The sequence below is a fragment of the Mustela erminea genome, chromosome 3 (genome assembly GCF_009829155.1).
Source record: "Mustela erminea isolate mMusErm1 chromosome 3, mMusErm1.Pri, whole genome shotgun sequence".
Classification (NCBI taxonomy): domain Eukaryota; kingdom Metazoa; phylum Chordata; class Mammalia; order Carnivora; family Mustelidae; genus Mustela; species Mustela erminea.
This window is the reverse complement of record NC_045616.1, coordinates 98,480,267-98,493,822: the sequence shown is the minus strand read 5'-3', so window position 1 is coordinate 98,493,822 and position 13,556 is coordinate 98,480,267. Positions and strand designations below refer to the sequence as shown.

General features: G+C 43.1%; 1 protein-coding gene across 2 annotated transcripts in view; it reads left to right on the top strand.

The window, feature by feature from the left end:
* Positions 1–13,556, top strand: part of MEGF10 (multiple EGF like domains 10) — a 164,425-nt gene that overhangs the window by 112,664 nt on the left and 38,205 nt on the right. For both annotated transcript variants that reach the window (XM_032336849.1, XM_032336851.1), the window contains exons 9-12: positions 3,562–3,774; positions 10,814–10,988; positions 12,209–12,329; positions 13,066–13,229. In XM_032336849.1, coding sequence (XP_032192740.1) covers positions 3,562–3,774; positions 10,814–10,988; positions 12,209–12,329; positions 13,066–13,229 — 673 coding nt within the window. The remainder of the gene's footprint in view (positions 1–3,561; positions 3,775–10,813; positions 10,989–12,208; positions 12,330–13,065; positions 13,230–13,556) is intronic.

Genomic DNA, 13,556 nt, shown 5'->3' with positions numbered 1-13,556 from the left:
GAGTGAGCCAGAGGGAGAGATCTGTGCCTCGGTCATGCTCCCTGCTCCGGCGAAGGTGGGACTGTCCGGCCACACCTGTGTTCCGTAGAACCTGCAAGTGAAGAAGGAAAGTGAGTCAAAGGAGGTAAAGTCAGAAATGACAGACAGGAATTGGGGGGACATAGCGTTGGTCTCCACTGGGAGAGCTTTCCTGGATCTAGGATTGTGGAAAAGTTGGCTGTTTTCCAGTGCTTTGTATATTTCCCCCAGAGCAGCACTTCCAGATGCTGAAAAGGCAGGCAACTGATCCATGATCCCAGGTTTAATGAGGAATGCGATTCTTTCACATTAAATCATGGTTTGGCCCAATTATTCCAGGCACTCTGGAGAGGGGCATGCTCAGAAGGACCAGGCAGGAAGGAGCTGCCACCCCTTATATGCTAACTTATTTCCTTCTTCATCCGTTTGTAATAAGATGCATTGTAGTAGTCGAAATGATATTAAAACAAGCCTGTGAGCCTCATGGGTTTGGGGAATTGGTGTCCTATTTTATTATATCTACTTAAAGCTTAACCATCTTTTTCCCAATTCCAGAGCATTATTCAAAAACAAAAATTTTAAAAAACAATAAATGAAAACAAATATATATACATTTTATATATGAGATATATACATATATTCATATATATGTTAAATACATATGTATTATATATAATTTTATATATAGTGTACACACACGCACACACACACACACATATATATATTCCAAATTAACATATTTCTACTGGCTGATATTTTTTGTTCTATCTTTATCAGCCTCTCTGCCTTCACTTGTAAGAAAATCTATTACCTCTTTTACTAATTTCTAGGATAGCTTTTTTTGTTGTCGTTCTGCCTGGGACCACATAAACAACATGAAGGGCATGAAATTCACTGAGAAATGATGCCTCTTTTGGATAAAGGGGCCAAAAAGGGAGATAAGTCTGTTTGACAGAGACTTTTAACTCTGCTAACCTGAAAGTTATAACCTACTTTATGATTGCTGTTTTTTTTTTAAATTTCTTCTTCTTACTTATTTGAGAGAGAGTGGACATGTGCAAAGAGAGAGCATGGGCTGGAGGTGGAGGGCAGAGGGAGAAGGTGACAGAGAAGCGGACCCCCCCTGAGCAGAGAGCCCAGTGCAGGACTTAATCCCAGGACCCCGAGGATCATGACCTGAGCCAAAGGCAGATGCTTAACTGATTGAGCCACCCAAGTGCCTCTGCTTTTATGTTTGAGATAGAAAAAGTCTACTACCAGAACGATATCCTATTACCTTGGTTTGGTAGATGGAAGTAGACATAACTATTATAAACAGGGTTTTCTTACATGTGCAACTTTGATGAAAAAGAAATGAGAATATGAACCAAGCTTTACACAGTGGCTACTTTAGTAAGGCAAATTCACATGGCTTCTTGCCATTTATAATATGAACTAGTAGTATGTTTTATTACAGGTTTGAAAAGTAAATATGGGTCAGGACCAGCTATTATGGATTTTGTTTTCCCAAAGAAAAGAAAGTCCCTGCCAAGATAGGATAAAATATACACGCTGCTTCCATGTCATTTGGCAGCAGACGGTTTTCCAGGCTTCCGATCTATACTCGGTTCACCCACTTTTAGAGCTAAGCTTTTTACTAAGTTAAAATTGTGGATCCCAAAGCTTAACAATTAGATTTGTTTTCCCATGCATGTAAGAGAGAGAAAGCAATGTTATTTTACCTTGTTTATCTTTTCCTTTTTGGTACTGAATCACAAGAAAATCTGGACAGACAGGCTGCAGAGTTCTTACCAGCCTTTAACGGAATCCATGACGAGGCCCAATGACTGCACCTCGGCATTTCTTTCCCTGAAGTGTACGTCCTTGAGGAATAAACTAAGTGACTTGGCTTATTAAGACTTCTTACAAGTCAAAAATAGAGTACCTTTTAAAAATACTCTGGTCTAAAAATAGGTATACTCCTGCGTAATTTTAAAGCACACATCTGATTTTATGCTATATTGTAGGCGGTTACTTCAGAACTTTGCTAATGGTTAGTTGAGCAGTGGATTTGAAGATTTTACCTTTTGACAAACACACTTCAAGATGTCTTAAGCATCAGGTGAAACCAAGTTTACAAGAGGCTCCTTTTCTTGTTTCTATCACATTAAGGATATGCTACAGCCAGGGTTAACGGCCAAAGAGTGAAAGAGGTAGGGGTGGAGGGCAGAGGGAGACCTGATTTAGCTTCTACATTTAAGTAGAATCTCATCCAAACTTGGTATTGTTACTAATCACACCCTATTATTAAAAATATGCCAAGCCTGTGGAAAAGGTTTGCTTTTCAGCCTGTTTGCTCCTGCCTTCAGATATCCTTGAATTCATTATTATGCACTTGCTGCTTGTATGATACTGATCTGAAAAAATGCAGTGCTGACCTACATTTCTGACCATGGGTCTGGCGTGACTCGAGAGCCACATGGGAAGTGTCTGCTGATTCCCACCCACAAAGTGTACCGTCCTTATGGCAGGCGCTTGGCTAGACGAGACCCCGTCTCCCTCTCCCTTGGCAGGAAGTGCTCCTTCTGTCACAGGAGGCTCCGTGAAGTCACCTTGCCAGGTCAGAAAGAAACTTGGCTGGCCTGACAACCGGTCACGCATTCTATGGAGTGATGAGAATTTTCTCTTCTCCATCACCGTTCCTTCCAGCCACTTAGCTGCCCGCCTGATCCAACTTATCCAGAGCCTGTCCTTCCTCTGGCACCAGAAATGACTCTAATGTCATTTTTTAAAAGATAAAGTGAATTTTTGAGACCTGATATTTTTTTCCTTGCCATTTGTCAGTCCTTCTAATAAACAGGGGATAGTAACCCCTTTAAAATTTTTTTGTACTAGGAAACTCCATGTGTCCATACACCCCCTGGCAAGAGTTCCCCAGGTGGAATTGAAGAAACCTGGTTGCAATAGCTCTGACAGATCTAAAGAGGACTTTCTTTATTAAATATATAACTTTCTAAATGAGGAGCAATTATTTCCATTCAGCTTTGCAAAAAGCAGCCACATGGCTAAGACTAAATATTAAAGCCACCATGAAAGCCAAGAGAATTAACATTGTTTGAAATTTGCTACAAACTTTTCTCTTTGAAACAGGGAAAGCAAGTATTTTAATTTCCTCATCTGAGCAGTCACTTTTCTCTCTCTTCTGGTATCTCCTGGTATCTTTCCAGTATGTATATACATGCATGTATGTATATCTTTAGCAAGCAAAACACTAGGTATAAAACAGGCTTCCTATGCCAAGTTCATGATTTTACTTTGTTTTTGTTTTTGTTTTGTTTTGTTTTGTTTTATTCCTTTGAATAGGTCATGTGGCTATTACTACTACCTGTAGCCAGAGTAATGCAGCTTCCTGCTTTTATACCTATAATGGGACCATCACTAAAAAACACAACAAATGCGAAAAGCACCTTCAGTTTCTACTTTATGAAGCCTGTTGGAATCAACTGTGTGTTTGTACATGGCATTACATAATCTGTCTTCTGCTCCCACCCGCCTGCTTGGTAGGTGCCAGGACGAGTGTCCCGTTGGCACATACGGAGTTCGCTGTGCTGAGACCTGCCAGTGTGTCAATGGAGGGAAATGCTATCACGTGAGCGGCTCGTGCCTCTGTGAAGCAGGCTTTGCTGGTGAGCGCTGTGAGGCACGCCTATGTCCCGAAGGGCTCTACGGCATCAAATGTGACAAGCGGTGTCCCTGCCACTTGGACCACACTCACAGGTGAGGGTCAGCTACCTTGGAAAGATGTGCCCTATTAACATTTGAACGTCAGTGTCCACTCTTTGGAAGGATGGATTGCCAGAGAGATGCCCACCCTGAGACCTTCTTGCCCCTGGGTCATCCTTCAGAGGAACCACCAAGTACATGGACAACTTCTTTCTTTAGTGGGTGATGGTCCAAGTTAGAAACATTAAAACTGGCAGATGGTCATGGGTGGATATTAAGTTCTAGTCTCAATGAATGGCCATTGCCAAAAATTAAATTTGTTGGGGTTAGTAGAACATTGCCCTAAGAGAGGGATTCTGTGACATTCCCTTAGAAGCAAAGATGCAATGAGAGACATGAGTTAAGCCAATTTCATATGTGAAAATATCACAGAAAATGATTCTTGCTGCAGCATCTTTGACTTGAGACCACATCTGTGTAGTGAGGAAGTATACCGATGGAAGTTTTATAGAAGTGTTTCACATGTGGCTGTCATATGTGAAATATGTTTTCAGAATTGATTACTCTGACGTAAAGCTCACAGGGGTCTTTTAGCTCAAAAAATCTCTTGAAGAATTTAAGAACAGGAAACCATGGTTCCCACCCACCCTACTGTACCTTGTCTGCCCCTGAAAATACCTTTCCACCCCCTTTCTTCCTCTCCATCCCCCAAGGACCAGATACATATCACTTAGAATTCTGGGCTTCATTTGCAGACTGCTGGAAAAGTTGGGTCTGACAAAAATGTGGTGCATTGTATAGCAGTTCAAATGTTACAAGAATTACTTAATTGCATTCAGCACAGCTCTTACTTCATTTATGCTTCTAAAAGGTAAACTTGTGGCCCTGTCAATTCTCAAATGCACAAAAGTTAAATGTAAACAGAAGCCTGTGGTTGGTCTCTTCTTTAAACCATTGCTAGAAACAAACAAAAAAAAAAATGGACTTTGTACTTTGAGAGGTTTTGTGTGTGTGTGTGTGTGTGTGCACGCACGCGTGCATGGATACATGTCTGTGAGCCCATGTGTGCATGCTTGGAATACCTTTTACTGGGACATATCAAAGAAGTGCATTCTTAATGTATCTCAAGCAACTTTGCAAGCTGCTTTAATCAACTTTGGTTTTCTTCATTGGAACATATTACCACTCTTTATGTGACAAGGTTAAGTAAACATTTGGGGAGTGAAAATGAATCATCTCTGCAGGACTGTGTTTGTTTTTTAACTCTCAAGTGTTTAAGGAGCTGGCAGGATTAGGGAGAAGTCATGAGTTTGGCTACCTTTCCTGCAGTGTTTAAGGCTTGTCTCAGCAAAAGGTAAGCCTCGTGTAGTGACAGCTAAGAACTTCTTAATATCAAAGTGCTGTTTCATTGTACGATCCTGACATCAAATAGATTAATAAACCTACAGAAGGGAGCTGTGTTATGAGAAGCATTGGGGACACAGAGAGAATGTGGGTTTTGTTAGAATTGGGTACCGTGTTCAATAGTGGCAAGGTCCCAGTGGATAGTCACTTGACTGACATCAATACCCTGATATATTTGACTTAGGTCACATGAACCTAAGCATGTCTGTTTTACCAAAGAAGTATGGGAAATTATTTGGCAATCACATGGATCAAAGGAAAACTAATATCTGTCCAATAATGTATAACAAATAATCAGATTAAAAACAATTAACCTAGGAAGTGCTTGCCTGAAAGCTAGTTTTAAAAAGTAGCTTTTGTAAATAAATAAATAAATAAATAAATAAAATTTAAAAATCAAAAAATAAAAATTAGCTTTTGCAGATTTCTCTTAAAAATAGTTCAGTATTGATGAAATGACTGTCATAGTGAATTCATAATTGAAGCCATCACCTTGGTTCTTGTACCTTAAAGTACCCTAAACTTAAATGTGAAATTCCTAGAAACACAAGATTCCTTTGAACCAAAAGGCATTGAACCTTTGTATTTTTCTTGAAGATTTTATCTATTTATTTGATAGAGACAGAGGTCACAAGTAGGCAGAGAGGCAGGCAGAGAAAGAGTGGGGGAAGCAGGCTCCCTGCTGAGCAGGACCCTGAGATCATGACCCGAGCCAAAGGCAGAACCTTAACCCACCAACCCACCCAGGTGCCCCGAATCTTTGTATTAATTGGAAATCCAGCTAGTTCATTTCATCATTTAATCAAGCAAGTGGAGCTTGCTATTATGTAATTCGTGATGTGTATTTACTATAAAACTTTTCATTTTAATGACTGAGATAACTTACACAATGCAGACTATTAGTTTATATTGTCTTTAGGTAAATATTCAGTTACATGCATGTACATATTGACAGATAATGCAACCACGTATCTGGGTTAGTGGTTTGTATCTGTTAGCTCTTGCTGCATTAAAACAAAACAAAACAAACACCGCAGACAGTGGTATAAGTTGATTATTTATTAGCAGTTGTTTTTTTGTTTGACTGTTAGAGCTAGGCTCAGCTTGGTGGTTCTTCTGCTTTCCTCCCTGTATTCAGCTGGTGGACCAGCTAGAGGTAGAGGGGTTCTAGAATTCCTCTCACTTGTCCAGCATCTGGCCGGTTGTGATGGGCACCTGAGCCACATGTCTTTAGCAGCTAGCGTGTTAGTTAGCCTGGGCTTCTTTTCAGGATGACTGGCTCTCAAAAGCAGCAAGAGACAGAGCAAAATGTCAACATGCAAACACGTTTCAAGCCTTTGGCTATGTTGTGTTTGCTATCATCCCTGGGGACGAAACAGATCACACAACGAGCTATGGTTTCAAAACACTCCACCTTCTGATAGGAGGAGTTGCCAAGAATTTGGAGCCATTTTTGCTTTTACAATCTATCCTAAGGTTGAAATGAATTTAAGTATAATTATAAGTGACCCTCATGTTTTTTATCATAGTATTACTATTGACCCTAAAGACTTTCACTGTGACCTGTACTTTTCAGCCAAAAACTAACTCTTAGAATGGAAATGGTTTTGAACAGCAAAATAAAATCGGAGATTTATTAAGATTCCACATGGGAGATGTACAGTAGCTCTTGTTAATAAGGACATTTAATAGCTGTGGGCAATCAGGATGTGCCTATTTGCAAATGCCACATAATTGTCATTACATTTGAGCATTAATAACACCTAAGGAAATGAACAAAAGGAAGTTTGATGACTCGTTCTATTTTAGCCAATATTGTATTAGACTCATGTAATAATTTAACTCTTAAACTGAAAAACTGACCTGAATGTTTATATCTAGTTGTATATGTGTACAAAGTGATAGGTATTCCTATGTGTATATAATCCTATTTTCATATACACCGAGCAATCTGTTCTTTAGAAAGAAAATGAGTAGGAGTGTGTTACCCTTCAACCTCCAATCCGCCTCTAACATCAACACGTAAATCTCATTACCAATTAAGCTGCCTGCAAGAGAACCCATCAAATGCTTCCAAAGTGCTCTGGCTTCCTATATCTAATTACAAATTGCAGAATACTAATTTCAGTGCCAATCAATCAGAGAGCCAGTGTGCTGCACTAATCCTCACTGGGGGGTGTTGAATATCAATCTCTGTGTCTGCCTGTAGCTTAGTCAATTCCCCTATCTCTGGACTGTCTGTTTTGTTTAACATTTGTGTCTACACCGGGAATAGGATTTTCTCCTTTTTAATGTAAAGTAATATTTTCTACTAAAAGATGTCCTTTTTTTTTTTTTAAATATATGTCAAAGTAAGGCAAACTACTTTAACCAATCCACGCTTAAAATATTTCATTTCCCGGGGGCGCCTGGGTGGCTCAGTGGTTTAAGCCTCTGCCTTCGGCTCAGGTCATGATCTCGGGGTTCTGGGATGGAGCCACACATCGGGCTCTCTGCTCATCGGGGAGCCTTCTTCCCCCTTTCTCTCTGCCTGCCTTCTGCCTACTTGTGATCTCTGTCTATCAAATAAATAAATAAAAATCTTTAAAAAAAAAATTTCATTTCCCAGGGCACCTGGGTGGCTCAGTAGGTTAAGCCTCTGCCTTCGGCTCCAGTCATGATCTCAGGGTCTCCTAGGATTGAGCCCCCACATCGAGCTCCCTGCTCAGTTTGGAGCCTGCTTCTCTCCTTTTTCTCTGCCTGCCTCTCTGCCTACTTGTGATCTCACTCTCTGTCAAATAAATAAATAAATTCTTTAAAAAAATTTCTTTTCCCTTTCTCAAATGTAGGACCTTCCTGAAGTAAATTTAGATTTGTCTCTGCTTTTTCACAATACAGGCTTTTATTGGTCCTGCTGACCCATTGCTCAATGCTAAGTCCTACATTTTTGCCATTCTTTTTCATATCTAGCCTTCCTAGCAGGCTGCGACAGAGCCTCCTTTCTCTTTGGTGTAAAAACAAATCAATAAATCTAGGTCTGGGTTTGATTCCGTTACTACCTGTGTTGGGCTTTGAATAAATTATTCTTTCTAGGTCGCTCTTTCCTGATTTATAAAGTGGGATGATACCCAACAACTGGAATGTGTTGTGAGAATTAAATGAAATAATGTGCACATGGATTCCTGAGCATGACATTGACACATACTCAGGGCTCGGTCAACGCTTGCTGCTTACACGTGTGTTGACTTATGGTAGCACCAGAAGAGTCACGTCAGTGAGTATGCCTTGTAATTCAGAGTGGTTCCCCTTTGGCCACAACTCTGACATTTTAAAAACGAATTCTAGGGCGAATCTTGCCTTTCTATGCAGATGTACCGATTATCATTCAGAGTGGCTGGGTGACTCAGGGAGATAAGCAGATCCATGTGGGAAAGCAAGACTTCAGAGTCCGAACCTTCGGTACCTCAGCTGCCATTTTCCGTCACGCATTCAGTGTTTGCTGTGTGCCCACTGCAGGCTGGGGACAGGTCAGGTAACATGCCAAATTCTTGCCTTCACAGAACTCGAGGTCTAGAATGGAAGGAAGACATGGGTAAAATGGAGATGCCCAGGTGAAGAATGGGGAAGCAGTCTTCTAGATGTATGGGATAGCCCACGTGATACCCTTATATTGGCAACACTCAGTTCTTTTCCCAAGTAAAAGAAATCCATTGCTGTTGAGCATGGTAATAAAGAGAGACTAATGACTAGAGGACAGGTTGGGAAGCAGGCAGTGGCCAGGTAACAATGGTCTGTGGGCTGCATTTAGGGCAACTTGATGTCTAGGGTCACAGGGACTCTTTGGATTAGGGGCTGTAGTCCTAAAAACTCCCTCTTCACTCTTTAAAATGTCCTGGTTTAGACAACAAATAACATAGTCACTATAGCTGTGTTAGACAGCACAGATTTTATTCCCAGTGCAGTGGGGAGTTTTTGAAGATATTTAATGAGAATGATAGGAGAGCATCTACTTTTTAGGTGACAGGGCTTGAGTGAGTGCAGAGGCTGCAAGACAGAAGGCCAGCCTGGTTTCCCAGCCTCAGTGTCAGGTAGTGTGGTGACGGTGTGGATGGAGGCATGGGGGTGGAGGCCAGCTCTTTAGGTCCTAGGGATAAAGAGTATGGGAAATGAGGGAGGAGTTCCCAGGAATAACTGAGGTTTCTGGTTTAAACAGCTGAGTGGTTGGTGGTACCACTGCTCCAGTGGGGTGACTGAGAGTAAACACGGAGGAACAAAGGACCAGAAGAACTAAGACGCGATATTTGACAGGCCTAAGTTTGAGATGAAGGCGCCCAGTGTTTGCTCAAGGATTGGGAGCAGACGAGTAGATCTGAGTAGGTCTAAGGAGATCCAAGACAAACCCTTGCCTTTCAAATCAAAACTTTTTTTCTTTTTTTAGGATTTTATTTATTTATTTGAGAGAGCCTGAAAGAGAGAGCATGAGCAGGGAAAGGGCAGAGGGAGAGAGAGAGAGAGAGAGAGAAGCAGACTCCCTGCTGAGCAGGAAGCCCAACATTAGGCTCGATTCCAGGACCCTGGGATCATGACCTGAGCTGATGGCAGACACTTCACCAACTGAGCCACCCAGGTGTCCCTCAAATCCAAATCTTCTATACCCAAGAAACCATGTTAAATATAGAGTGGTACTTGGGTATTTCTTCACAGCGTGTTCCCTGAATAACGCTTGTGCCGGATGCCTTGTCTTTTGCCTGTGGGCGCTTATTTGCAGCAGAGGAACAAGCCATCCTCCCCACAGGGGTGTGGCAGAGACCGGCCCTTGACAGACTAGGACTTCAGGCCTCAGGGGCTGTGTGCTTTCACTGAGGTACCCAGGCAGTGGGAGAGCTGTTGTGCCATCTTAGCCTCCTCCTCTTCCCCAAATCATTCTCTCTAAGACTGAAAATCCATGGATTGTCTCTGGATGAGAGTCCCTTACCAAAGTTCCGGATGAGGCAGTGGATTCTGCTGTGGGCTATAGTTACCAGGAAGGGTTTATCTCCACCAGAGGTGGAAGAGACGGTCTTCCACAGCCTTCCGATTGTGAACAGAGCCAGTTTGATTGCTGAGATGTTCCTGTGGTGAGAAGCACATGTGTTTTGCGTGCCACAGAGTGTCCTATTGTGTCAGCCTCACTAACACGTGCCTCCCAGCGCAGCTGATGTATCCGTTTGCTCCAGAGTGACAGCTGGCCGCCTGGCCAGTCCCTGCGGCAGCTGCCTCAGGTAGAGACAGCTGCTCTGCCAGCAGGTATGGAGAACAGAAACAGGCAAGGAAGGTCCGCTGCTTTTGGAGTTCCTTGGACATAAAACCCCGGTTCACCACTTTGGTGTCGTGCACTGGACAGCGTCGTTCTTTAAACCCTCTCATCTAGGGGACCTATGGCTGAATTAGTGCTTTCAACTTATAAAGATCATAATGAGTTTCAGACAAAAGAAAGCCATTGTAATAGTCTTCCGGTTAGAGCATGATGCCGATTTCACGCCGCATTTCTGTGGTACCAGTCGGGTTTCAGCCAATTAATTAAATCATAGCAAGCCTGGGAACGAAGTTTAAATTATTGTGCATGGAATTACCCACCCATTCATTGCTCATGGCTGAAGCAACATTTGCATGGGCCCTGGGTGTCATGTTCACCCGGGAGTGACTTTCTCCTTTCATCCGTGTCTCTCAGCTGTCACCCCATGTCTGGAGAGTGTGCCTGCAAGCCGGGCTGGTCAGGACTCTACTGCAATGAGACGTGTTCTCCTGGATTCTTCGGGGAAGCTTGCCAGCAGATCTGCAACTGCCAAAACGGGGCTGACTGTGACAGTGTGACCGGGAAGTGCACCTGTGCCCCAGGATTCAAAGTGAGTGGCTCTGGAGGAAGGAGACGCGGCGTACGATGAGGAGCGTTTTGACACTGTATACCATATAGGACCTTTCCTCAAGTACAGGGAATGTACTAAGATCTGTCACATCATTACCTAGAAAGAGAATGAAAAGCACTAATAAGAAACATAAGGAAATACCTTATTGCCTATGCGCCCACCGGGCAGAATTTTCCCTTAGTTTCTGGGATTCCTGAACTACAGGTTAGGAATTTTTGTTTTAAAGGAAAATGGGGGAAAAAAAATAAAGGAAAATGGGTTAGTCTTGATTATTTTCTCTCCTTTGAAAGAAGACAGGATTAACCAATGAAGATGTTGATAATTATTCGAGTGTGAAATGTGGGGTGAGTAGGTAATAAAGACTTAGAGTTGAGGGGATCTTTTACAGGTTTTTCTAACCTATATCACTATTCTTTGGTGGAGCCCTTCATTTAGCCTGTGTTAAGTCTCTTCTGTTTTTCTTTTTATTTATTTTTAAAGATTTTACCTATTTATTTGAGAGGGAGAAAGAGAGAGAGCATGAGCAGGGGGGAGGGGCAGAGAGAGAAGCAGACTCCCCGCTGAGCAGGGAGCCCGAGGCAGGGTTGATCCCAGGACTCTGGGATCATGACCTGAGCTGAAGGCAGATGCTTAACCGACTGAGCTACCCCAGCACCCCAAGTCTCTTCTGTTTTTAAAGAAGATGACCTCCAGCCATCCTTGATAATCTACTTCTATGTTTTAGGCTTATTGTCAGATAATAAATTGAATCATGCTGTAGGTGGTATGTGTTCTGTTGCTTTGCCTCATCCAATAATCATTTTACATATTATTCAAAGAGGGCTAGGAAGCATTGCAATTTAATCTATAGTTTATATTTATGCTTATTTATTTATTGGCTGTAATTGATAGTTTATTGTTCTGTATCTGCTTGTCTGAGCAGGGACAAGGTTTTTTGTATTTGCTAGGAGGAGAAGCTCATGAAAGCAGCAGGCTTTTTTGAGTCCCATTTAATACTGAATCCTAAACAGGCCAGCTAGCATTGCCCTTGAATCTTTAAAATTTGTATGCTGGGGACATTTAACAATTAAAAAAAAATACAAGTGTTAAAATTAGACAGGGAATATAATTAGCAGTGCCAAGATATATTTTTGTTTGTTTGTGTTGGCCTTATTTCATGCAGTAAAATTGCATGCCTTTTCCTCTCTGTGCCTGTCTAGGGCATTGACTGCTCTATCCCATGCCCACTGGGAACCTATGGAATAAACTGTTCCTCTCTCTGTGGCTGTAAGAACGATGCTTTCTGCTCACCTGTAGATGGGTCTTGTACTTGCAAGGCAGGTAAGTGGGTGAATGAGTCTTTTCTCTGCTCTTCATTCTGTTACCTTCTAAAGTCACAGGGAAGAAAACCCCTCTAGGGTTCTAGCTCCATCGGTGCCCATGTTCAGCGTCTAATCAGCCAGCTCCTCATCCAGGGTGGGTTCTCCTACATTTGTGAGCCAAGGAAAGGGACTCATGTAGGATCTCCGAAGTTGCTGCCAGCTCCCAAAGTCTGGGAGTCTGTGGGCTTTGGGTTAAAGTGAGCAAGCAGACATACAGCCATGTCCCAAAATTGGCCTGGAGTCGCACCAAGAAATGCAGCCAAGCGCCAATTTTAGGCAAAGAGCAAAATGTGTCTATCTCTAGTTGCTGCAACAGGCAGGGTCCTGGAAATTCATGTCCATGGTCCACTGGGTTTGCTTTAAAGGTAGGGTTGCTCTTTCAGACACATGCCTTCCTTTAGCCTCCCATATAGATATATTTCACTTTCCTGAGCAGAGCAACACTCAGGATTCTGCATGGCTTGTCGCCACACCTTAGAGGTGCCCCTGCTCCCTGTCTTATCCCAGTAGCCCAGCGGTGCCTCTTGCTCCTGGCCTCTTTGACCAATCATATATATAGCACAGATGGATTCTGGGTACTTGGGTCACTGCTGATGGAGGCGCCTCTCGGCAGCGCCCCTGCTCTCTGTGCTGGGCCTGGGGGCCCTGATGTGCACCATTGTTTCCTTCATACTCTGGCGTTCTTGTTGCTGCAGGCTGGCACGGTGTGCACTGCTCCATCAGCTGTCCCAGCGGCACTTGGGGCTTTAGCTGTAACCTGACCTGCCAGTGCCTCAACGGGGGAGCCTGCAACACCCAAGATGGGACCTGCACGTGTGCACCTGGTTGGCGTGGGGAGAAGTGTGAGCTCCCCTGCCAGGTATGACCGAGCCAGCGCCCCAGCTGGGAAGGCTTGGGGGGGTTGCTGAGGGCAGAATGTCTGCTCACTGCTGCAATGTCCCCAGTGTCAGGCATGCATGTGTGAACCCAACAAAACCCTCAGAAGAACTGAGGTCTTTGAAGTCAAATCGGACATAAGATCAGAAGAGGGACAGACAAGGAAATTGGTTAGGTAGCTCTGCGAGAAGCCCTCCCTTCTTTCCCTTCATCCCTGCCTGGTTCCCCGCTCCCCCACCACCGCCGTTCCTATAGCCCCATGTCTCCGTGGCAGCCAGTCAACCACCCAGCCTTCTGCCTGTCAACTCTC